General features: G+C 44.1%; 1 protein-coding gene across 1 annotated transcript; it reads left to right on the top strand.

The window, feature by feature from the left end:
* Nucleotides 1-2,054: 2,054 nt before the first annotated feature.
* On the top strand, nt 2,055-16,070 carry LOC309334208 (ras-like protein family member 11A-like). The gene is made up of 4 exons (XM_081848388.1): nt 2,055-2,488; nt 7,444-7,500; nt 12,034-12,116; nt 14,985-16,070. The coding sequence occupies exons 1-4, from the start codon at nt 2,344-2,346 to the stop codon at nt 15,450-15,452; spliced, it is 753 nt and encodes a 250-aa protein (XP_081704514.1). The 5' UTR covers nt 2,055-2,343; the 3' UTR covers nt 15,453-16,070.
* The last annotated feature ends 10,572 nt before the right edge of the window (nt 16,071-26,642 follow it).

The raw sequence follows: 26,642 nt of genomic DNA, 5'->3' as shown, positions 1-26,642 counted from the left end.
CAATTTGATTCGATTTGATTTACTTTGTATTTAATAATATTTATGTATCACTTGCCATTAGCAACGTAATCTCAAAGCAGTTTACAGATATGAGAATTAAAATACATAAAAACAAGTCCAGTTTATAAACAAACAAACAAAACCCCTGAATATCACAGATATCAAAAATTATATGGGGCAATGGGATCAGTACTGATACTTTATCCCTCCTGGGCCAGCAGCTGTGTTACTGAAGCTGCACTCTGCACTTGGGGTGTGTATGTGTGAAGGCTCATGAACCAAGCACTCACTAGCTCTTCTCAAAAGAGGCTACTTGCAGACCTTTTTGCTACGGGTGCAACTCCCGCTATACTTTCCTACTGCCCAGGGATAGTCAATGTAGTGCATTCCTCCCAAATATTGTTTGATTCCAACTCCTATCAGTCCTAGCCAGCATGCCCAATGGTCAGGGATGATAGGAGATGCAGCCAAACAACATCTAGAGGGCACATCATTGCCTACCCCTGCTCTAGCCTCTGGTACCTGGGCTGGTACCTGGGGAAGCAAAATTGTAGCCAACTGAGTCTTAACTGAGAGTAAATCTAAGAAAATTAAGTCAGTTGTGTTCATTAATTTCAGTGGCTTGACTCTGAGTATGACTAACACTCGATACAGCTAAGCACAGGAGAGAATCTCAGTTCACATTTAAACCGAACCTGTCTAATTCACACTTGCTGAAACAAAATACAAACCCATGTGCAGCTGTCCTTCAATAACGCACACTGTATTTTGAAATGCAGTACTCCAGCCCAGTAATGTGTAGAACAACACACGTATTAGGTCAGAGAATATATAGAAATACATGCATCGTTCAAAATAACATATAAAAAATGTAGCATGTTAGACAAAATAGCTTTGCAAAAATGTGTATATTTTTTATTGATTTATTGATTTATTTGCAGTGCCAGCCTGGTTTACAAAACAGAGAAAATAATAAAATCATTGCTGAAAAATTGTTTACAACCATAACTTAAAACATACAGAAAGCTAATACCACAATAGAACAGACTAAAATAAATTATACAAACCTTCTAACCATCTGTACAGGCTTGTCTAAATAAGAATGACTTCAGCAGGCATGGAAAAGAATATAATAACAGTGACTGCCTGCTATCCATAGGCAGGGAGTCACAAAGTGCCGTTGCTGCCACAGTAAAAAATAGAGTTTTTAAAATGCTGTGCAGGTATTATGTCGCACCTGTAGTAGTGCCAATTCTGCAGATTGAAGCAGTCAAGTGGGCACATATGGGGTAAGGCGATCTCATAGTAAACTGGTCCCAAGTTGTTACACTTTTTCTCTACTAATAGTAACACCTTGAACTTGGCCTGGTGGCAGATTGGCAAGCATTGCAGGTCTCTGAACACAGCTGTTACATACTGACAAGGTCTCACTCCTATCAGAAATCATGCTGCGACAAAACTGCATATGAAATTGTGTATCTTTTTGGAGAAAATTGTACTAAAAAGCTGGTGAATTTTCATGAGGGGGTTTTGTATTTATTTTTTTAATTGCAAAATGATGTGTAAATGTGCAAAACTGAACTCAAGATTGGGAAAAATAAGAAATTTAAAATGACAAATTCACCCATCCCTTGCTACCTACAGTCTCTTAAGGGGACCAGACCTACCTCAGAGTCCACTCATGGCCAATATCTATTTCCGATTACTAATTGTGCTGATGAACCCATTAAAATTTGTAGCCTCAGTGGGTGCCTCCATCCAACTTGGAAGCATTGTTCCAGAGCAACCTCCCTCAGTGTTTGTGGTTTTGCTTATTTAACAAAAGTTTCTGCAGCACAAAACGAAGCCCCTCAGAACCCAGTGGCAAGACATCAAAGCGAATTTTATTTTCTTCTCCCTATCCCCACCCCACCCAAAATGTTATTCCTGATATAATCTCCTCCTGCTTAGTTCCAAGTTTAAACCAGTAAAATGGTCAGCGAAGAAAAAGAATGAGTGAAAATGGCAGAAAATGAGTGCAGTTTACTGTGAGGCCCGGACTTTATGTCCCAAGTAATGGAATGTCATGTTTTGACTTCTGATTGGCTGAGGAATGCAGGAGTCAGTTTTCACTGGGGATGATCAAAACGTTCCCCTCTGCCTGTCGGAGCACAATCTTTTGCGGGGAGAGGGGACTGGCGGCTGCTCTATTTTTCTTCCTCCAAAATGCTGCTTCAATGAAACTGCCGGGAGATTCCATTGTCAGGGTGGCACAAGAGAAGAGAGAGGCAAGGGGGAATTGTGCTTTTTGCTCTGTTCTCTTCCTACCCCATCAGCAGAGCTCATCAGGTCTCCTCCACTGGCATGCCCTTCCTACCTAGGAATACTATGTCACATTACTCCACAAATTTCCTATTACTTCCCATCCCTGAACATCCTGTCCAGGACTGCGCAGCCAACAAAGTCATCAAGCTCGTTGTGTTGGGTGGCAGCGGCGTTGGCAAAACGGGTAAGTCTTCAGAAGTTGCTGCGGAGGCAGCCTGGTCTTTTCTTTCTCCCCCCCTTCTCCCCCTCCCTCCCTCCCTCCCTCTCCTCTCTCCACATCTGCCATCTGATTTTATGTTAATATTTGATGGAAATAATGATCCGAGCCCATGTTTATCTTGCAAAATGTAAAGGTTAACCAGATCAGATTCCCACCCCCACCCCCATGCCGCTATGAAATATAATGCCTGGAGATTTTCAGGCAGATGAATGGGGGGGGGGAGGTCAAGGTTCGTTGGCACTGGCCTACACTAGCAAATTTTGTATTATGTTGCACGGGGTTTCACCGGAAGCTTATCAAGGTTTCATCAATGAGAGGATCCACCATGGTAGAGAAACTTTCTTGAAAGAGGGCTGGGCTACTGCTGCCAGGCTTTCCCTGCAGCATGGAGTTTGGGGTGTTCTAGATTACTCTGTCAGTTCACATGGTGAGCCTAGGGTCGGCTGCGAGGGTCCTTGGGCAAGACCTCTTCCAGGGGCCCCTCTCCTTCATGACACCATTCCTTCACTGTAGCAGTGTTAGAGGGCCCCCTTCCTGCAGAGTGCAGATGCCCAACTGTGCTGACTTGTGATACCAGCCCCAAGTGAGATGCAGCTGGTCTGGCTCCTCCAGTGTTTTGCATGAAATGAATGTATGGAAGAGGGAGAGGAAGCTGTCTTATACCGGGTCAGACTAGTTGCCCATCTAGCCCAGTACTGTCAGCAGCTCTCAAGGGTGTCACCTGGTGGAAGGTTTTCTCCATCACCTGCTTTAAAGAGGAGATGCCAGGACTTGAACCTGGGACCCTTTAGCATGTGCTCTACTGTTGCACTGCATTCCTAGTTGAATATATGGCCCCCTTGCTCAGAGTGAGAATTAGCGATCTTTTGCTCCACAAGTAAAGGCACTTACCCACCACTGGGGATGGGCAGAAATTAGATTCACTTCACATTTAAAGGTGAACCTACCTAATTTGCGCTTTCTGGGACAAGAGACCTTAAACACAGCTACCCTTCAAAATTCGCTCTTCTCTAAATTTTACAGTGTGGTTCTCCATCCAAGCAGTGGGTACAAAAATGCATATAGTTGGGTAAACCATGCATAAAAATGCATTTATTAGTAAAAAAAAAAAAAATCATACAAAAATATATTAAGGGAAATTTATTGGGGAAATGTGTAATAGACAGATACAAGTGTGTCTGTTAGGAGAGATTCACATTAAAAAGCAACAAACAAATGTGACTTAAAACCAGAACATGGTGTGGAACTGTAAGAATGGGAAAAATGAGAAAATCTGAAATGGACTTACCTGACCATCCCTACCTACCACCAATAAGCCACCCACCCTTGAATAGGCCCTGAAATGCTCTGCAATACGCTGGGATTTCTGTACAGAGGAGTGAAAGCAGGGAAAGCCCCCCCCCCACTCCACCCCGCTGTAGGGGGTGGCATGAAAAGAGGGGAGGCAGTAGGGGAGGCATGAAAAGAGCAAACAAAAATTATTATGGCTGGAGCAATTCTGCAGGGCTCTTATGTCCTTATGGTATAGCAGTCATATTACAATAATATTTCATATCCACGGATTCTCCCATGTGGTGGAGGGATGCTCTTCAGGTCTGCCACAGGACCCTTACTCATTGCAGACAATTCAGGGAGACACCCTAGGTTGTTGCTGCACAAGTCATTGGGCCTCATCTTCTGCCTGAAAACCACTGAAGATGGAATTACACTTTACCCTAGCAAAGGTGAGCTCCCAAACCTACATTGACCGTGACATTGCCGACTTGGTGCCCTTCAGAAGTTTTGGGCTGCAACTCCCATTCGCCCTACGGAGTATGCCTGTTGTTTGCAAAATTCCGCCTTCACCAGCCTGGTTCCTTCTTGAGGTTTGTTTTCCAATTCTGGCTGATATGGAGTTGGTGTGCAAAACAAAAGACAGTGTTAGGGAACACTGTGTTTGGGTGGCAGCATTGAGTAGTTCCACCTTTAGCTAGCTCATTGCATCAAAAAAGGTTGCATAAAAACGGTGGGTGTCTGCTGTTGCTTTTCCGTCCTGCGGTAAGCAATAGATGTGAAGTGTGTGTGCATGTCACATGGTTCATTTCCTCATAATATTAAGTTGGGTTGAAAGGCGCTATGGGAATTCCACTTAACATAAGGGAGACAGTGGTGGAAAACTTAGTGTCCCAGACTCCCAAATGCAGGAACGTGAGAAAGCCATGAAAAAGACGATAAATGTGAATGTGAAAACAAATAGATGGGAGTTTTATAGCAGACATATAGCCTTAAAAGCAGCTAGCAGAATGATGTCCTTGGCTGCCAGTCTGTTTACATGTCTATGAAAGTAACTCCCATTGAACTTATGAGTGGGTTTGCATTACAATGCATATGGGTTAGTTTTGTAAGAATGTGCTCTGTTTTGAATACAGTTAAGCTTAAATCTGAAAGTTCACGCTGTGATTGCTGCTTCCTTTGTAGATTAATTATGTGACTTTTCGTCTGGGTTAATATATCCATTTCCATGCTACACTCTGTAAATACACTTAGGGACTTAGGCTGTCTCTCTAGAAGAACTTCACGGGGGAGAGGGGGGAATCAGAAAGAGGGACTAATACTTCATGAACAATTCCCCTCAGTCGTGAATGGCTTAATCTGCTGCATACCTGTAATGCAGTCACCAGGCCAAGCCAAATTGTTAGCCACAAATAATTTATTACATGTGCTACATGGAAATTGTACTAATGAGGGCAGGAGATGATGGCCTAAGAGTCATTTTTCTGTGACAATATATGGAACCCTGAAGAGTTTGGGTATTACTTTTCAAGTTTCTAGCTCTCATGATATTGGCGGCATCTTAGAAAATGTGTTTGCAGCAAAGTGATAAGAAAACCATAGACAAATACTGTGATTTTTAAAGAGTCATGTCAAATATTTTTGAAGGCCACTTCACACATTAAGCATTTTTAGGGGTTACCCTTGAAAGCATAATTGTTATCCTGAGTGAGACCATCAAGCTCAATATCACCTACACTGGCTGGCAGTGATTCTCCAAGGTTTCAGAAAGTCTCTGGGGCCTCTCACAGCAGTTCCTGAATATAGGCAGTGACCATTTTGTGTATGTTCGATTGATGCATGGCTGCCAACACGTGGGTTGCTTTGGGCTTCAGGGGCAGGGCAGGGCAGGCTTATATGCAACCGCTGATGCGCTTAATGACCTGGAAGTCACCCTCTACACAAACAGAGAGTTGCCTGCATGCTCTTTCTGGGACCTTTTGCATGCAAAACATGTGCTCTACCGTTAAACTATGGCCTTCCCAACAAAGGAAGCTTTTCTTATACTAGGTCAGAATATTGGCTTATCTAGCTCAGTACTGTCTAAATTGCCTCTAAGGTTTCAGGCAGGCATCTTTCCTACCTGGAGATGCTAGAGTTTGAACCTTTTGCATGGGAAGCAGAACTACATCTCTTCCCTGAACATGACCAAGACATTCGCAAATGCAAATGTTACTCAAAAACACATATAGGTGTGTCTGAGTAGTATTCCCATTTGATTGCAAACCTGTTGGGAAACCAAGGTTTGCTGCTGTGTAATGCATGAAATGGCCCTGGGAGACCCAATGCAGTTTTGTTTTGGGGCAGACACTTTGAGAATGAGACTATTAAATTATTTATTAGTAGTATTATTTATTAAATTTGTATACCACCCTATACTGGTAGATCTCAGAGCAGTTCACAACATAAAATCACAATATAAAAAACACAATAATAAGTAATAAAAACCAAAAAAAAAAACCCAATAATCCCACCACCACCACAGCATCGGATGTCAATCAGCCAAAGCCCTGGATGAAGAGGAATGCTTTTTTGCCTGGCACCTAAAAGTGTGTATTGAAACCACAGCTGAACCTCCCTGGGGAGAGCCTTCTACAAATGAGGAGCCACTACTGAAAAGGCCCATTCTCATGTTGCCATTCTCCAGACCTCTTGTGAAGGTGGCACATGAAGAAGAGACTCAGAGGGCCTTCTTGGTGGTGGCACGCACCCTGTGTAACGCCCTTCCACCAGATGTCAAGGAAATAAACAACTTTCTGACTTTTAGACGGCATCTGAAGGCAGCCCTGTTTAGGGAAGCTGTTAATGTTTGAAGTTTTGTTCTGTTTAATATTCCTGTGTGAGCCGCCCAGAGTGGCTGGGGAAACCCAGCCAGATGGGCGGGGTATAAATATATTATTATTATTATTATTATTATTATTATTATTATTGCCTTTTTCTTTAAAAAAAAACGTTTAGGGGTACTCTCAATTTGACTCAAGAAAACCACCATTTTATAGTTCACATTGGAAAAAATAAATACAGTAAATGGACAAAAGTACAAAGATTCACAAAATGTTTAGGGGTATGCGTACCCTTGTATAGCCCCAGGGGAAGAAAGCAATGATGATGATGATGATGTTTGCAGGCAGTCCTTGAGGTACTGAGCCATTTAATGCTTTATAGGTCAAAACCAGTACTTTGAATTGGGCCCAGAAATTAATTGGTAGCCGGTGGAATTGGATTAGGATCAGTGTAATATTTTCAAACCATCTTGCCCAGGTGAGCAATCTGGCTGCTGAATTTTGCTCTAGCTTCAGATGCAGCCCTACGTATAACACATTGCAGTAATCTAAATAAATAAATAAATAAATAAATAAAAATGTGATGCCTCTTGTGGTCACAAAACTTTGGTGCATACTGAGGAGTGGTTCTTGACTGCATTGCACATGTCTGGAGCAATGGTCTTTCGTTGCTAAACATGTTCCCATCTAGCACTATTGTCAATGAAATGTGTGTAGCACATGGAATGAAAGCAGGTGTTTAATTACCACTCTGAGCCTGCGGCTGCAGTTTCTGACATTTTCTAACTCTGACTAAAAAGCGGCATTTTTTCCCTTGTTTTGCAGCCCTAATTGTACGCTTCCTCACCAAGAGATTTATTGGAGACTATGAGGCCAATACCGGTACGTCTAACCTTCTAACGCTACATCATTAAAACTAATGTATTTGTGTCTAACTGTCCTGGGGACAGAACGAAGGGTCATGTGGTCAAAATATACAGGTCGAGTCAGGTGAATGGATTGCTATTGCTCTTATGGTTGGAAAATAAAGATTTTAATTTGCCATGTGGCTTAGTTGTTGTTGTTGTTTGCATAGGTCACCCAGCCAAAGGATTTGGGGCTGCTCTGACTTTTAATACCTGGCTCCTTCGGTCCCTCACTCGATGGGTTGAATAGGCTAATTGCTGGGTTCATGTTCTTATGTTTCTAAACCAGCCTCCCCCAACCTGGTACCCTTGAGATCCTGCAAACTACAGCTTCCATCAATCTCAGCCAGCATGGCAAATAGTCAACGATGATGGGATTTTTGCACCAGGTTGGGGAAGACTGTTCCAGAGCCAGCCTTCTTTTCTTTTAGTGCTGTGGATCACTGACAAAAGAAAATGCTAAAACGCTGTCTAAAATGTGCATACTTTCAGTGAACTGCCCCTGGCTATGAATACAATAAATCAAAGCCCAATTATTTACAGCCCCGCTCCTTTTCTTAAGCTAATACTCTATTCACTTTAGCAGAATAGGATCAGAGGAATGAGTCTGGCTGACACACTTCCTATAAAGAAAAAGGATCAAAAGATCGTTGCTTCCATTGACGGACAGAGGGCCAAGCATTATCCAGCTCTCCATTTTCAACAAGCAGTGGAAATGAACACTGTGTTTAAAAAAGCACCAACCTGAAATATAGACTTTATTTCTGTTTTTAGCGCTGTTCAAAAAGGGCAAGACTGAAATAGATGTAAGTGGGTTTGTCAGTTGACCAGCAAAATGGCAGCTTAGCCTGTCCTTGTACATTTAATAACAACAAGGTGACTCTGCCAACTGTCCCCCCAGCTTTTTTTTTTAAAGCATTTGATATGTTATGAGATGGGGGGCAACACTGGATCCCCTTAAATGTGTTATGATTTAGTAAAAGTGAGAATTAATCAAGGTTTGATCAAACTTTGCCGATCACAGAAACCCCCTGGGTTTAGTTATGCCCATGAGCCAAGGCAGCTCAGCAGAGCTAGCTGGATGGGCTATTGGCAGGGGACAAAGGCCAGTGATGACCCAGCAAGGAAACAAAGACTAAACAGGAGCCAGTAAAAACTGCACAGAATCCAGTAAAAATAATTGGCTGCTGAAGGAAGGAGGGCCCATGACAAAATCAAAAGTTTTAAGTAACTTTTCTGGACATGGCAAATTCCACAGCTGAAGTCTGTTGCAGCAAAAGGAGACTTGTGGTATCCAAGAGATTGACAGGCATCTCCAAACTCAGGATTAACTCTTTATGGATCTGATGAGGTGGTCCCTAGTCCATGAAAGCTGCTTACCTTTAAGGTGCCACAAGACACTTTGGCTGCGGTCCTATGACACCTTTCCTGGACACCACATATTCCCCCCACCCAAAATGCAGTGGGTGGGTTCTAAATCAACCTATGTAGGTTTGCAGCCTTTTGTTGTTTAGGTCCCACAAGACTCTTGGAGTGATCAAATGTCAATTCTCCCTCCTGACTGATAAATGAAAAACTGGAAACTTTGCCCCTCTAGCTCTGTCCCTTTCATCTGATTAAAATGCACTGCTGGGCTTTTCATTCCTCTCCTTTGCTCTTAAGGCTGTCAACGGGCTGATCTTTTGCTCATGTACTTGATTTGTTGGTGCTTCTTTCTGTTTCTGTGTAACCATGCACAGGATTTGTGCTTCAAATCTCTATGTTTCCAAGATTTGGCTGCTAGAGAAGCATTGCTGGGAGCTGCATGCTTTTTCCATTAAGCAACCATCCCTTCAGCAATCCTTCAAGCAGAAGCAAATATGTTATAGATCGGAAACAGGTGGTCATATATAACTGAGGCCATGGAGAAATACTTCTTCTCCCATTGCTGGAGGGTAGGGCCAAATATGATTAGTGTCTGGAAGTACCCAGACATCTCCTTTTGATGTGTTATGGAAGTGGAATAATATGCTGTCTGGACTTTGTTTCATAGGCTACTTATAAAATGGTGTCAGCTCCAAGCCAGGTACATTTCTCCTGCCTGTGTATTCACTCTTCCAGTCAGGCCTGGTGCCAGCACTCAGCATGGTGGGGCAAGTGCCGCAGCCACGGGGCTCCCAGAAGAGCTGCCACATTAGAGCAAATGGGACACTGCATCACCACCTCCAGGACTTAATTTCTCCAAACCCATCTGCCTGCTTTCTTACTTAAAACCAGTTCAGGGGAAGGCTCTGGTCTGGTGATGCAGTAAAACAGTGTCTGGAGTGTACCATTTCAATCTGCAAGTACAAATCTGTGTGACTGAATGCTTCCTCCCATTGAGAAGATGAGTGATCATGATGGCTATGTACCACCACCAATATCAGAGTCAACACTATGATCACTACCAGAAAATAATTTATTCATAATATTATTATTATTATTATTATTATTATTATTATTATTATTATTATAAAATTAATTTATCCCCCAGCCCTTGAACCAAGTTGCTCAAGATCCTGCACATGGTTCTTCCCATTTACAACAGGTATAGGGGATATCTGTGGTTCTCCAGATGTTGATGGACTCCTATCAGCCTTAGCTAGCTTGCTGATGACCAGGGATGGTGGAAGCTGCAGTGCAGCAACATCTGGAGGGCCCCAGGTTCTCCATACCTCTCTTACAACTAGCTGCATGAGGTAAGGTTAGAGATCCTTGCAATGCTGTTTATGGGTGAGGAAGGATTTGAACCCAGTTCTCTGGAAACATAATCCAAACACTGTTAACCACTACACCACCAGGACCAATCAGTTAGAAGCAGAGCCACCACGCACCTGGCCTGGCAGTGGGGTCACTGCCAGTTACGAAGAGAGGTGTGGGGCAGCAGGGACATTGCCACTGTTTGGCTGCATCGGTGGAACCAGTTTGGTGCTCCCACTTGATGCGCCCGTGCTGTGCTAACCTACACACCTCGTTGCTCCTTCCTCTCTTGGGAGGAGGTAACAGCTGTGCTGCTGTGAGGCTGGGTGCATGCCAGGACCCCTTCTCACCAACCTGAACATTCCTGCACTACACTATACTGGGTCTTTTACCTAGAATAGTAGAAGTACTGTACACACATTCTTAGATTTATTTGCACAAACAATGTTCTTTTAATATCAAATCCAGATGTTGGAAACTTGGCCATGGGGAATTTATCTCACTGTAAAATGCCTTGATGAGCTCAAAACAAACGTCTTCCACAGAAGAGAAACACCTCCTTCCATGAACCAAATCCTACAGCCTTATCCAACCTGGTGCCCCTCCAGACATTTTGGATTGCAACTCTCTGCACAACTGTACCAAACCTCTGGAGGGCACCAGGTTGGCAAAGGTCCATAGAAGTTATTCTCACTGGGCTAAGCTTCCCCAGTGCTTTGGTAAGTGCTAAATGACTACCTGGTGGAAACATGAGCTGCAACCTTTTACCAAGTGCACCAGAAAAAAAATATCAGATCAGAGTGGAAGCATACTTAGAGATGGAGATAGACATTTTGTGACTGAAGTTTTCATCTCAAGTGAATCCGAAAATGTACTTCCTAAAGCATAACTGTTCCAGATTTTTAACTGGTGGTACTTCTGTGCCTTTAACAGCAGCCTGTCTCCACAGTAGGAAATGTTACACCTGCTCAGGCTGCTGCTGAAAGCAATGGCATTGGGGCACTACAAATATGTATTGGGGTGGGAAACCTGCAGCCCTCCAGCTGTTGGCTGGGCCCAACTCCTATCAGTCTCAGTCACAATGGCCAGTGGTCAGGGATAATGGGAGTTGTAGTCCAACTACACCTAGAGGGCTCCAGGTTAGCTACCCCCTGCGTGGGGGTAGGTGGGTGGGTGGGTGTGTTCCAGGACGCATACTTACAACCATGTCAGCTTGTTGTAGTGATAGTGAAGACAAGGCTGCCTTGCAGCCTATCCTTTAGCAAATCTGCATTTTGCATCCATTACCACACTCAGAATAGGGGGGGGGGAATTAAATATGGGGAAGTAATTTTTTCCCCTAACACTTCCCAATATATGCCAAAAGCTGAATTCTGCGTGCGGTGACAGGTTTCACACTGCCACCTTGCAACCCAATGATCAAGCATATGTTTTTATGTCCCCTGATGCAGTGGTTGACTGTCCCAACCCCTTCCCTTACCAGACCTGTCTTTGCAATCCTTCTTCCCTATTTATATCCATGCATGTGCTCTGAACAACTTGGGGCTCACTCTCACATCTTTTAGTGCAAAAAGAATTTAGCCCAGCTTATGAACTTCTAAATTCCCCCTGTGTACCATGTCCAAAAATGCAGGCACCAGCTCTCTCTGCCAATAAGCATTTGCAGAGCATAAGGAGACACTCTTGGAGCATGGCTGCCCCAGGTTTTTGCTTAGTTACCAGTTGGCTTGTGCAGGCTCTGATGGGAAATATTCCATGTATCCATCCGGTTGTCATCTCTCTTTTTTGCCAGGTGCACTGTATTCCAGGAAATTCACCATCGATGGAGAGCAGCTCACTTTGCAAGTTCAGGATACACCCTTCGTTTCACTGGAGGTAAAATGGCTTTTTAATGTTGAGATGTTTAAAAAGAAGTCTTAATGTAGAAGTAGCCAATGTGATGCTCTTCAGATGTTGTTGAACTCCTCCTCCCATCAACCTCAGCCATCACAGCTAATGGTCAGAGTGCTGGAGTTCAGCAACATTGGTTGGCTTGGTGCCCCTGTTTTAAATTTCCATTATTCTGCCATGACTACCAGTCAGGGTACAGCAGCTATGCCAAGGGTGGGAGCTCAAGTAGACGGCCACCACCCTTCCCTTATGTTTCATTTGGGAAGAAGTGACATTGGAGGGTGCAAGACAAATACCTCAGAGGGAAGGTGAAGAGAGCATCCAGCTTTCCTCTGTCTCGCAATGAGCCCAACGTAGCATGCTTTTCTCTTTTGAGTCTCTCTGATACACACACGTGATGTGAAGCCAAATGGCCTAGGCATGGGGGGATGAAGTTCCCTTTAAGTCACAACACACACAATAACCCCCACAGGCAATTTTAAGGAGTTATGAAGGGCAAAAGGACAAGGAGGGAAGGTACAATGGTGCCTTAAGGAAATAAACAAAATATACTAGAAAGCTAACTAGGTCTAGGAGTTATAGTGTGTAATTAGACAAACTAGAGTAATCCACATTGCCTAGAGCAGGTGTGGGAAACTGTTGGCCCTCCATATGTTGCTTAATTACAGCTCCCATAATCCCCAACCACTGACTATGCTTGTTGAGGCTGAATAGAATTGTAGTTCACTAGTTCAGCAACATTTGGGAGACCAAAGTTTCTGCACTCCTGGCCTAGAGCAAGGATGGGAAAACTATTGTCCTCCACGTGTTGTTGGACTGCAACTTCCATCAGCCCTAGCATGACCGATGCTCAGGAATGATGGGAATTGTAGTCCAACAACATCTGGAGAGGCACAGGGTCCCCCATCCCTGATATAGAGAGGCAACAGAATTGTGGCTGGTAACTGAGGAACAGGAGACAACCTTCCGTCACCAGCTGGCTGTAGAAAGATCAGACTTGGGTTGGATACAGTACTTCTGAAGGTGGAAAGAAAGAAGCATTGCTACTGCTCTTGTAGACACTCAACACACAATGATTTTTGTTCACATTTCAAAAGCCTTTGCAACCTATTTGATCAGAGGTGTGTCTGTGTGGGGTATGCACCAACCTCCCCAGCCTAGTACCCTTCAGACATGGTTGAACAAAACTCCCATCATCTTAGTCATCAGCCATAGTGATTGAGACTGATGGGAGTTGGAGTCAGAAACATTTGGAGGGTGCCATATTGGGTAAGGCTAGAAAGTCTTAATTTGATCTAGGACTTAATTTGATCCAGGGTTTATCACAGATGGCTCAGAAGCAGGGCCAGTTTTCAGTAGCAGGGATAATAACTACAAAATCACTGGGATTAGTATGATGGGAAAGTGCCTCTGAGGATCCACAGAGTGCATTTTTCTTGGTAATGAAAATTGAGAGCCAAGGATTACGGACTTCTGGGCAAATTTAAGCCTCAGGACTTTTCATCTTTATCAGCTAGAAACAGCGCCTCCCGATCATACTACTTTCAACTCTCTTAAAAATGAGCTTTTAAAGGGGCCAAAGCTTTTAAAGTAGGATATTGGTTATGTAATATTACATGCAACCAGATAACTGGGCCATTTTGAGTGCAGACATGACAGGGGAGAGGGATTCTTAAGAACAGTTCCATCACACAATTTAAAAAATATATATTTGGAAAAGTTGGAGTTTGTCTCCAGCCCAAATGCTAAGTAATTTTGTTCTTCTTTGTACCCAGATTAATAGAGCTTTTATTGGCATGGATGAGGGTGTCATAAGTAGAGCAGTGGTAGTTGTGCTTTCATAATTTCGAGAAGATCCAGAGAATACTTCAGACAGGGCATCGGTTTTGCCTAATTCATTATTCTTTGAAAGAGAAAGCCAAAAGGAAAGAGATAATGTAGGTTGTTGGCTGATGAAATGCTGTCTGAAAAGTGCATGGTCAGTAACTATTTGTGTCTCTGGTTGAAATAAATGATTAAGAAGACATTTCCTTTAAAGCAAAAAATAGAAAACCCCCGCTGTCCTTTATCTTTCATTAGGCCACATTCCATTTCGATTATTGCACCAATTTCATTCTGGGCTGCTATCAGATATAACAAAAGGGAAATTTCCAGTTGCCTGTGGACATCATTTTGCAATTTTCTGCTAATCTTTTGAAAATATATATGTATTCACAGGTGTATGTTTGTTTGAAAAATGATCTTCTAATGAGGATCATTTGCCAGTCAAATATAACAGATTGCCACAGCTCACATCTTTCTCTGTAGGGTGGACAGGGGACAATATACTGGGGGGTAGGGGGGAGTCAGTACAGTGGTACCTCAGTTTAAGTACTTAATTCATTCCGGAGGTCCGTACTTAACCTGAAACTGTTCTTAACCTGAAGCACCACTTTAGCTAATAGGGCCTCCTGCTGCTGCCGCGACGCTGGAGCACAATTTCTGTTCTCATCCTGAAGCAAAGTTCTTAACCCGAGGTAATATTTCTGGGTTAGTGGAGTCTGTAACCTGAAGCGTCTGCAACCTGCAGTGCCACTGTATATGAAAAAAGGCATTGAGTCCAGCAGGTCAGAAATCCCCAAAGGGGAAGACTCCTCCTCCAAATCATTATGGGTGATGATACTGGGCCCTAAGAATAATTTACTACTGGGACAAAGAAACTACACTGGTTGCCAGTTCATTACCAGACTACTTCTCTTGTCGCAGATGGACGGTTATCGGGGAGGCTGGTTTAGTTTGAGCTTCTGATTCTCCCTGGCACCATTGTTCCTTCCCAACCAAAATCTTCTTTTTTCTTTTTGGTTTTGTTGACAGGACGAGAGTGACACTATCTGTTGCCAGGAACAAATAAACCGGTCCATCTACTGGGCAGATGGTTTTGTGCTTGTCTATTCCATCACGGACCATAACAGCTACCGCACCATCCGCCCCTTGCACCAGCATATCCGGAAGATCCACCCCAATGCCAACATCCCTCTGCTGATCATGGCCAATAAAGGAGACCTGCTGCGAGCCAGGCAGGTGTCTGTGAAAGAAGGCCTCCAGCTGGCAAACGAGCTGGGCTGCACTAACTACGAGTTGTCTGCACGGGAGAACTTTGAGGAGGTTCACGATGCCTTTAAGCAGCTTTGCCAAGAGATGAGCAGGATGATTGGGAGCTGCAATGGCGAGAAACGCAGAGGGCTCCATCTTGTTCGGCCCAAGTCCCCCAACATGCAGGATCTGAAAAGGCGGCTGAAGCAGGCCTTGTCTTCCAAGGGGAGAACGGCCACAACACTCTGATGTATCTCAGAGTAGCAAGCCTGGCCTGGGCCTTAAGAGGAGGGATAAGACAATGGGATATTTATATCTATTTATGGCATTCTTTTGCCAGCATTTTTTGTACGAAAGAATCCCTTCATGACAAGGTGATATTGGATGGCAAGCTTTCAGAGCTGCGCCTTTTGTGTCGAAATTGTCACCAAGACTAATGGCATCTTAAAGACAGGTTCTTCATCCATGCAGTGAGCTTAGCTTCCTAACTGACATGACATGTAGCCGTATCAGCCAATCAACCTTGCTCTTCCCCCATGTTTCAGGCAGGCAGTCTATCTTTACTCCCTCATTTTTCAGTGCCACATGCATGTTTATTCAATCAAATAACACCTGCCCACATATTAAACAGAGTTGCAAAACTGATGCAGAGATGGGAGGGGTAATTGTTGACTGCAGTGGCACAAGCCAACACACACCCTTCACCATACTGAAAACCTGCACAACTAGGTTTTTAAGAGCTTACCTTAGAAGAGAAAAGTACCAAAACTTCATCTCACCCCTACTGCACTGGCACATTTGAGAAAAATAGTTCTCGTTTTATCTAGGACGGTACTAAAGATTGGACAGAATGCCTCGCTTAGCAGTGTGATCAGCATATGATCAGGGGTCAGGAAACTTTTTCAGCAGAGGACCTGTCCACTGTCCCTCAGACCTTGTGGGGGGGCGGACTATATTTTTTTTTGGGGGGGGGGACAAACGGATTCCTAGGCCCCACAAATAACCCAGAGATGCATTTTAAATAAAAGGACACATTCTACTCATGTAAAAACACGCTGAATCCAGGACTGTCCGTGGGCCGGATTTAGAAGGCGAATGGGCCAGATCCGGCCCCCGGGCCTTAGGTTGCCTACCCATGAATATGATGAACAAGAACTTGGCAGTGCCCAATAGGCCTAGTTAATGGTGCTTAAGTGAATAACGCCACTATAAAATTGTTAAGACAATGTGTGCTTAGCTCTGTATAAGATTCTGGGCATTTTGCGTACGCTGGGATGCGGGTGGTGCTGGGATGCAGGTGGTGCTGTGGGTAAAACCTCAGCACCTAGGACTTGCCGATCACATGGTCGGTGGTTTGAATCCCCGCGACGGGGTGCGCTCCCATCGTTCGGTCCCAGCGCCTGCCAACCTAGCAGTTCAAAAGCACCCCCGGGTGCAAGTAGATAAATAGGGACCGCTTACCAGCGGGAAGGTAAACGGCGTTCAATGTGCTGCGCTGGCTCGCCAGATGCAGCTTGTCACGCTGGCCACTTGACCTGGAAGTGTCTGCGGACAGCGCTGGGTCCCGGCCTATAGAGTGAGATGAGCGCACAACCCTAGAGTCTGTCAAGACTGGCCCGTACAGGCAGGGGTACCTTTACCTTTTTAATGCCAATTTAAAGGAACATTTGCCTTGTCCCAACTGCAATTGCCATATCACCACCATCCCACCATCTACTTGAAGTAGCTACAAAAGGTTTATTAAATGGATGGAACTATATGTTTGATTTTCACAGTGATGGTGATCAGGCTGCAAGTATACACAACCCAGTTTGCTGGCCTAATTCAGCCTTCTCCAACTTGGTGCCCTCTAGTTTTTGGTTACAACTCCCATCAATCCCAGCCAGCATGGTGGCCTTGGCTGATAGGAATATATCTAGAGGGCACAAAATTAAGGGAGGCTAATCCATACTGGACTCATCACTCTTGTTTTGCCATGCAGTGCTGGGCTGAAATTTTCAGCTGGGGTGAATTTAGAATAAAATGAAGAGCTGTGCTCAGCTTTCTCCCTCTCCCAGAGAAAGACGGCCAATTTGCTTAACATTCTCTGCCATTCCTGCCATTTGTAGGATACAAAAATGGGCCCCAGATTGCCAACACAGGAGTTCTGTTGTTGCTACCTATGTTAGCAGCAGCAAAAACCAAAACACTTATAAAAAAGAGTCCTCAATCGTGCCACTGCTAATGATGAGGTCTTACCCCCAGTGCCTCTGAAACTGTTGGGGAATTTTCCACCTCACTTCTAATAATATTTAGAGAAATATCCCACTTACCCTAGTTTTGCCACCTGAAAAGAAGGTGAAGAATTTTGGGAAGCCAGCTTTGCTCAGTACTCAAGTTATCTCACCAGCCCACTACAACCCCAAAGGCTTGTTCCTGGTTTGATACCACCAACATGCCATGGATGTATATGTGAAATGAAGGTTTTTTTGTGGGGGTTTTTTTTTTTTTTGCCTCAACATGCATCACTTTACACTTGTTTATATTGAATTTCACTTGCCATTTTGCAGCCCAGTCACTAGTTTAGAGAGATCCTTCTGAAGCTCTTTGCAATCTCTTTTTGCTTTAACGACCCTGAACAATTTAGTATCATCAGCAAACCTGGCAATCTCACTGCCCACTCCTAACATTAGGCTGTTTATGATGAAGCTAGTTTGCTTTCAGTGGAAGGTATTTTTTTGATACAATATAACTGGGTCAAACTGGACATTATGTGTTTGAATCTTGTTCTTCTGTTTCCTCAAATCCAACTGCTCCTTGCTCAGTGCTTGGACCCTAATTCAGTTAAGTTTGTAGAGACCGGGAATCTTATCCTAAACACACTTACTGCATGGAGCCTGCGTCAACAAGACTCACAGATTATTCTCCTGGGAAAAGGACAGAAAAAAAGTTTAAAGTTGCTTCATCCCCTCAACTGGACACATGGTCTTGGCGCTATTTTGGCACATGCCCAATAAAGCTCATGTTTTATATCTCTCATCTTTGCAAGTCTCTCAGTCATCCCATCTCCTCAGTAGGGCTGGGCGATATAGCAATATATCATCCAAAACTGGTTTCAAGTCCATATCACAGTATTGGCTTCATAATTTTTGACCTGGCACTACATTGTGAATCGTGATGTCTGTGTGTGTGTGCGCATGCGCGCGCGTGCTATGCAAAAAAACACAATGTGGGGGAAACCATGAAGCCAGCCAAGGCTTCTACATAGCTCCATCCTTATTTCAGACATTGTGATATGTCAGTATATCACAATGTTTAGCTGCTGATATATCACAAAATTGGAAACCAGCTCCATCCTTTTCAGACACATTGTGATATATTGCAGTGTTTAGCTGGTGATATATTGTGATGTTGAAAACCAGATATCGCCCAGTCTTACACCTCAGAAGGGTGCCATGAAAAATGATTTCACAATATAAAAGACTCCTGTGAGGCCTCCACAAAAATATCTGGCCACAGAGGAGGCTGCCCACCACATCTCTGCATGCTCTACTGCTCTGGCCCTACCTTTGTCCATCTCCTGTGCTGATTGATCATCTCTGGATAGCACAGCCAATTCCAATGCTATATAGGTCCCAGCCCTGTCTCCAGGGGTGAAAAAATGTTTGGAGACAAATTCCTATAGGAGTGACTGAGGGAGGACAGAAGATGCCACTGAACCTTTGATTTGACTATATTTCCCTGGTAATGAACTCTAGTCAATCAGGAGTCCCTCAGAAATGACGACTCCATGGCACTATTTCATTTTATTTATACCATTTATTTGCAACTTATCTATAGTAGTCTCTAAGCAGTATACAAAGATACAGCACTTATAGTGCAGGACTATGAGAAGCCTCCCCACCCAATCAGATGCATGCAGTTCAATCTGCCAATCGGATGCATGTAAAATCTGCAAGCTGTGCTGGCTCTTCTCCCAGCTTGCATTGCTGTTACCTCACATATGCAATCAGCTGGCTAAAGCAGTAGGCAGTAGCATTTTTTCTGTGGCCAGCCTACCAGCCTTTGAAGGAGCAGCAACAAAATACCAGTGTGAACAGGGACAGCCAGTCATGAAGCACATTCAGAGCTTTTTTTTCAGTTGGAGCACACTGGAACACAGTTCTGGCACCTTTTTCCGGAGCCCCCAAATAATAACTCCTGGTGCTGAGCCCCGGCACGAACCAATTCCTGAACTCATCTTCCTCCTCCCCTCTCATACCACCCACCCCCAATCCTGACATGGCCTTGCTTCTCCCCATGGGCAGAGGCTGCTGTGGGCAACGTCAAGGCCTACCCAAAGGACACCAAGACATCCCTTCTTCCTCCTCCCTCTGGATGCTCTTGCAGAAGGCAGGAAGCCCGTGGTGCTGGTGGAAGAAAGCAGGAAGAGAGAGGGGAGGGGAAGCCAGGCCACAGCATGAAGGGATCACTGTGAGGAGAAGGAAGGTGAAAAAGAGGTGCTGTGGGGGAGGCCTCCCTGTCGCCCTGGCCCAGGTGCCCAGGGACACTGGGCGCAGCATGTCTGCCAGCCTATGGATGGGAGATGGGAGTGAGGGAACAGTGAGTTGGCTGTTGTAGGGCAACTCCATGGCTGGGTCAGAAGTTTCATGGGAAGCAGCAGAGGGAGGGACAGACATACACATAGCTGTCAACTTTCAGATTTGAAAATAAGGGATCAGCAGCCTCGAAAATAAGGGATCAGCAGACTCACCTGTCCCGGGGAGCCTTGAAAATAAGGGATCAGCAGCCTCTCCTGTCCTGGGGACAGTCTACGGGATATCTAACAATCCGGGATAGAAGCAGGAAGCAGCAGGAAATGGTGCTGGAATAAGGGAATTTCCCCCCAAAAAAGGGAAGGTTGACAGCTATGGACATACAACACCGACCCTCATCTTTGCCGCAGGGCACGCTTTCCTCTATTCCCCCTCTACCCTCAAATAGTTTTCTCAGTCTGCCTTCAAATGGATGCTCTTTGCAGGCAGAGGCTTATTTGTGGTGGCCATTTCTCCCATGGCTTACAGGGTCTGCTGTGGCATGCAAACAGGGTGGCTACCCTGGTAATCACAATTTTATCATCATCGTCACCTGCTGGGAGAAAAGAAGAACTGCAGGCACACCAGAAGCCCATTTTGGAAGGTCTTGCAGGGTGAGTAGGAGGCGCAGGAGTGAGCAGGCAATTCCACCACCCCCTACATTAGACACCTGCCCTCAGGTGCAGTCAAGGATGCTAACTAGTCACCAGTGTCAAAACAAAATCACATTGTCAGTCTCGTGGGTCTCTGTATATGGATTAGGGATGCAGGAAGGGAGACAACCATATTGACCCAGTCTGCCTCAGGCAGCAAAATGTCTTGGGTTAGCTTTATGTTTATTGTCCAAATGTGCAATCAGGGTGGAAATGGGGGTATATATTACTGGCCATAAAGGCCTTTGTTTGGGGCGGGGGAAGCTGTACAGCAGTGTGGGTGCTATATTCATTGAAAGCCCCTTTACTGGCAGGAGTGGGGAGGGGAACAGGAGTTCTGTGGTTGGCAGCAGCAACAGAGGGCAGGTGTGTTGTTAGTGCTGATGGGGCTTTCCTAATTATTTGGGTGTGGGGGAGAATATCTTGCCCCCTCCTCAGTTCTGCACTCCATGGCATCAGCAGGCCTTCCAGACCTCAGAAGGATTGCTTTGGGGGAGAAGGGAAGGAATTGCCCTGTGTAGGTAGAAGGAGGACTTAAATTTCCATCATATACTTAGCAGACATCTCAAGCTGTCTGGGAGAATGACTTATGAGCCTTTGAGGCTGAGGCTGGGAGTTAGGCAAGGCTAAAAAGATTTTCTGGTGTTATTAGAGTTCACCTATTCTAAACAGGCCTCTTAGAATCCTTCAAACTCAGAAATGCCAGGCTCCGACGCAATTTCAGTTAGCATTGGTAAAACAATCTGAACACTGCCAATAGTCTTAGTCAAGTTAAATTCCATGTGCTATCAGGTAAGCCAGGGTCCAAGGACATCTCCTTGTGTGTGTACCAAATCAACTAGCAGATATGTATAGAGAAAATCACCATTGTAGCTGGTGCTTTGTTTGCAGCATAGCCTCTCCTATTAAAAAGACTTGTTGTTTTTTTAGTTTAGAAAATGGAGTGATTTTAATAATAATGTGTTTTCTATTATGACACAAACAAGGAGAAAGTACAACTATGTTATATGCTATGTATTGCCTTCTCATAAAGCTACCAAAGGCACCCTGCTAGCCTCAGGGCTGAATGGGGATTCGAAACCTAATCTTCCAGGCCCTTGCCCAATGTTCTAACCATAACATTTGCAATTACAGATGCTCATTTTAACTACTTTTTTTTTTAATGCCCAAATGTATGTTTTCTCTCCTTTTACTCTTTAGTTCTTTACATGATAGGGTTGGCAGTAGCACTTGTGTGCATTTAACAGCTGTGTATGAGATGGCAGAAAATGGTATGAACTAAAGAGTGCATTTGATGAACTTGAACGGACCTATTTGTTCCTTTTTTTAAATGAACTTTCCAAAACACTGGTGGTTACTAACACAAACCTATTCAGAAGTAAATAAACTCCACCATGTTCCATGGGGTTTATTCATGAGAGCTAGCGTAAGACTAGAGCAGGCACCCCCAAACTCAGCCCTCCAGATGTTTTGAGACTACAATTCCCATCATCCCTAGCTAACAGGACCAGTGGTCAGGGATGATGGGAACTGTAGTCCCAAAACATCTGGAGGGCTGAGTTTGGGGGTGCCTGCTCTAGTCTTATGCTAGCTCTCACGAATAAACCCCAAAAGACTAGAGTATTGTGTTGTACCTACAAAATGTGAGTTTCCAGTAACCCACTCCCCTTGAGTGTGTGGCTTTAGAAAGGACCGAGAGAGAGAGAGAATCTATCACTTGAGGAGCTTGTCTCATTCTCCTAATGGTAGGGCCAGCCCTGGGACACAAGACCCAACTCCTACTATCAATGGCAGATCTACATTTTTGAGGCCCTGAAGCTTGAACTGTTATGGGGCCCCTACACAACCAGCAACAAGGTCTGGGTAACCATGGTTAACTTCTTCAGTGGGTTTGTTCCATGACAGATCATCACCCAAAAAATTTTTAATAGCTACTACATCTCAGATTTTGATTTAAAATTGCTGTACTGGATTATTTCACACGTCAAAGTCACTGGTGTGTGAATAAAAATTTCCTATGCCTTACAGTTTTCAAGTTAGAGCTCATTTGGTAGAGTGTGAGGCTCTTAATCTCAGGATCATAGGTTCAAACCCCACATGGGTAAAATATGGAGCTTGGACTAGATGATCCTTGTGGTCCCTTCTAACTATTCTATGGGGGAGGAATGAAAATTGGGGGAAATGTTATATGCATGCATGATGCACTTTTCACAGCAAAAAAATTAAGTAATGTGGACTTAAATAATTTCTGGGGCTCTTCTGGGATTAGAGGCCCTAAAGTAGGGGTGGCCAACTCCCAAGAGACTGTGATCTACTCACAGAATTAAAAACTGGCCGTGATCTACCCTCTTTTTGGGGGTTCAGGTCAAAGTTCTTGAGCTTTTTTTAGGCAGGAGGAAAGCCCCGATTTTTGAGGATTCAAGCCTAAACTCAAGGGAGAAAGGAGAACAACCACTCATCAACAGATCGCTGGGTAAACAAACAGCCTCACTGAGTAAACTCCATCTTCCGTTCTCCAGATTGTGCAACAATGGAGGGCAGGGCGAGGGGCCAGATTCTCTTTTACCAACGCTAAGGAAAGGGACCCAGCGATCGACTGCGATCTACCAAAACCTTCCGGGGATCTACCAGTAGATCGCAATAGACCTGCTGAATATCCCTGCCCTAAAGCTTAAGATTCATTCATTTCATAGGCGATCCTCACCTACCTAGTATTTATGTACAGTCTAGTTACCAACATGTTCCATCCTATGTTGTTGCATATTCTAAGCTTTGGCTACGTAGAAGTTTGAGGACTTCTACAGAAAAGTCTACCTCCCATCATGGGGTTCCTTGATTATACCGGAATCTCATTGTCTCCTGGAAGCAAGGCATATCCTTGTTATTCAACAATGTTTCATCTTCAGAGAAATGGGACTTAAAGAAAATCAACGCAGTTGGGAATTTTGTACTGAACATATCAATATCCATTCCAAGCCTTTGTAGTGAGGCAGGATATACACTGAATTATATTTGCCGGTGGCAATTCAACCCTGGGGCTTATTCAGGCACAGGACAGCAGCAGGAGTTAATAATTTGAAGGAAATCATTAGAGTTTATCCAAGAGCCCTGTGACTCATCAGCAATTAAGCTATACAGCCATCCGCTTCCTGCTCTTTTACACTTGAATGCAGTTATGTGGAAAAGCTGCTTACCTTTGCTTTTTTTTTTTTTAACCATCCCAATGTAGCCATAAAAGCCCCACAACCTTTACAACGCTGTAACAAGAAATGATTTCACTTATGCAAAACCACCATGTAGTCTACATTTGCTGTCATTAGTTTTAGTGGGGGGCTAGATAAAACCTCCTTTACTAAGATAGTTGCAAATGACTCAGTATATGGATTTAAAATACCTCTCCCAGTTGTTGTTTTTCATGTACAATCTCATTTCTGAAGCTTTTTCCACTGACAGTCCACCAAATTTCAGGTCATGGTGACAATAAAAGCTCATTATCATGTTTTGTGAACAGAGTGGAAAAAGGGCAGGTTGCTGTGCCCAACATACATGCTATATTTTTTTTTAGACATTATTGTAAGGATGAGTGCTCTCTTGGCAATTAAAAAGAAGCAAAATGCATTAAAACAGAGTGGGCTGCTCAGAAGAACTAAATTGTCCAGAAAACAAACAAGGCCCCATCCTTATGCCAGCAAATAGTACCTTGTGTTCAGATGCATCCTTCAATGAGCTCAGCATTGCATATGCCCCCCGCCCCCATTTTCTGGGTGCCCTGAAACAGGATCAGGCCATTCAGGATCAGGCCTGCCTGATCTGCTGCCTAGGTAATCACTGCTCATTGGCCAACTCCAAGCTTTAAACCAAGCATGGATCAGACCATTTTTAAACAGAGGACACATTTGAATACAATGGTACCTCGGGTTAATAACTTACGGTAATTCGTTCCAGAGCTCCATTCTTAACCTGAAACTGTTCTTAACCTGAGGTACCATTTTAGCTAATGGGGCCTCCTGCTGCCACCGCGCCGCCACCATGCAATTTCTGTTCTCATCCTGAAGCAAAGTTCTTAACCTGAGGTACTATTTCTGGGTTAGCGGAGTCAATAACCTGAAGCGTATGTAACCCGAGGTACCACTGTACAGGACTATCCTCTACAGTAGTGGACCTTGGGGGGCCTGTAGCTTAAACTGTTATGGGGCCCCCTTCAAAACCAGCAATGAGGTTTGGGTAACCACTGTTATCTTCTTCAGTGGGGTTGTTCCCACGAGATATCACCACTATTATTTTTTAATAAGTACTACATCTCAGATTTTGCTTAAAATTGCTCAAAACATTTACAACATCTGTGCCACTGACTTTGGAATTGTTGAGCTATATGTAAAAAATTAATCAACTACTAAATAAAAAATATATATTAAGCAATGTGGACTAAAGTCGCTTTTGGGACTAATCTGGGATTAGGGAACCTTCATTAGTTCTACCCATGGCCCTGTAACAACACTTCAAACAGAGGAGGATTGTCCTTTGTAGACATATGGCTGCCCTAGAGCCAGGTCAACATAAGAACATGCCTTAGAGTCACCCAGACCATTGACACATTTAGCTGAGAGTTGTTTGTACCTGTCCTTCATCAGCCTGGTGCCCTCTTGATGTTTTGACTATTGTAATCATGGGAACATAAGAAGCTGCCTTATTCTGAGTCAGACCATTGGTCCATCTAGTTCAGTATTGTCCACAATGACAGGCAGCAGCTCTCCAGGGATTGAGACATGGGAGCATTCCCAGCCCTATCTAGAGACGCCATGGATTGATGCTGCTGGCTGGGGCCTATGGGAGTTAAAGTCCAAAACATCAGGAGAGCACCAGGTTGGGAAAGGCTGCTCTAAACCTTTTAACATGTTAATGGACATCTGTTTTCTAGAGTGTATGAGAATTTCCATCAGAGGAGGCTACTTTCTTTACTTCCTCTTAAGTCACTGTTCCAACATGGCTGTTGTGATTAAAAAAAAGGAATGAAGCTGAAAGCAGTGACTCATGCAGAGACCCAACGGGCATCTGCTTCTGTGAGCAAATTATTCAGTCACATCTGTGCATTCAGAATGATTGACTAATAATATTGTACCCAGTTCAGAGATGCAGTAGAATTACCCTTTGCCAGCAGAGGCCAATTGGAAGGGGGCATGGCCAGCACAGTAAGTCATGCAGAGTTACAGCAGGCAGCCTCTGCTTTCAATTGGTTATTTGATCCAATAGGAGAAACAATTAAGAAATCCCTTTCTTAGTCTCTTGTGGGTGGCACAATTTGTTAATTATTTTTCTGCATCAACACCAGAGACTCAGAATAGGGCACATCCATTTATCTATACGTAATTGAGCTGGCACAGTTTTCAGACTACAGGGAGAAAAAAGTAATTAGATGTAGCAAGAACAAAAGAGGGAGGTAAGATGCTGAAATTATGGGGACAATTAAGTTTCCCTTTAGATCATAACATTTGAACTGTTAACATTAGATTGAGTATAGAATTTCCATTGTGTGTTGACCGAGAAAGACACAAATCCCCAAAAAGAGCTCCCAGGTCCTTTGGAGGTGGGCCAGTACATACCGTATACAGAAGACAATAGGAAAGAACATTTATGCCAGCAGTGCAATGTTCCTATGCATTCAAGCATGGGGTGAGATGGGGTGAGGTTTGCTGTTTCAAATGAGCTAAACAAGGCAGGTTGGCAGAGAAAGTGACAGAGTGCAGGGCAGCAATTCCCAGTTTGATGCCTTCCAGATATGGTTGGACTCAGTGCTTTTTGGGGGGAGGATGCAGGGGTACACATACCCCTAAACATTTTGTGAATCTAAGTTTGGCCTCGTTGAGGGACAGTATTTCAATATGAGTAGGAAAATGAGAGTACCCCCTAAACAGTTTTTAGGGGGGGGGAAGCACTGATTGGACTACAACTCCCATCATTCCATATGGTTGGGCATTGCCAGCTAAGGCTGCTAGCAGATCTGATTCAAAAGCACCTGGAAAGCACAAGGTTGGAGAATGCTGGTTTGGGGGAAGAAATATAGTAGCGCCGCCAGAGGAACTGGTGCACTGAAATCTTAGTAGCAGCCACTGACCAATTTTCTTTGTAGTACAAAATAACTGGAAGGAACCAAGTTGGGAAGGGCTACTTTAGGGTTGCAAGTCTTGAGATGACTAGTAACCACTTGATAACCAATGTGGTTCTGTACGACTGCT

The sequence above is a fragment of the Podarcis erhardii genome, assembly GCF_964252035.2.
Source record: "Podarcis erhardii genome assembly, chromosome: Z".
In the NCBI taxonomy this organism is placed as follows: domain Eukaryota; kingdom Metazoa; phylum Chordata; class Lepidosauria; order Squamata; family Lacertidae; genus Podarcis; species Podarcis erhardii.
Note: the sequence above shows the minus strand (reverse complement) of the source record. Positions and strands in the feature narration are given on the sequence as shown.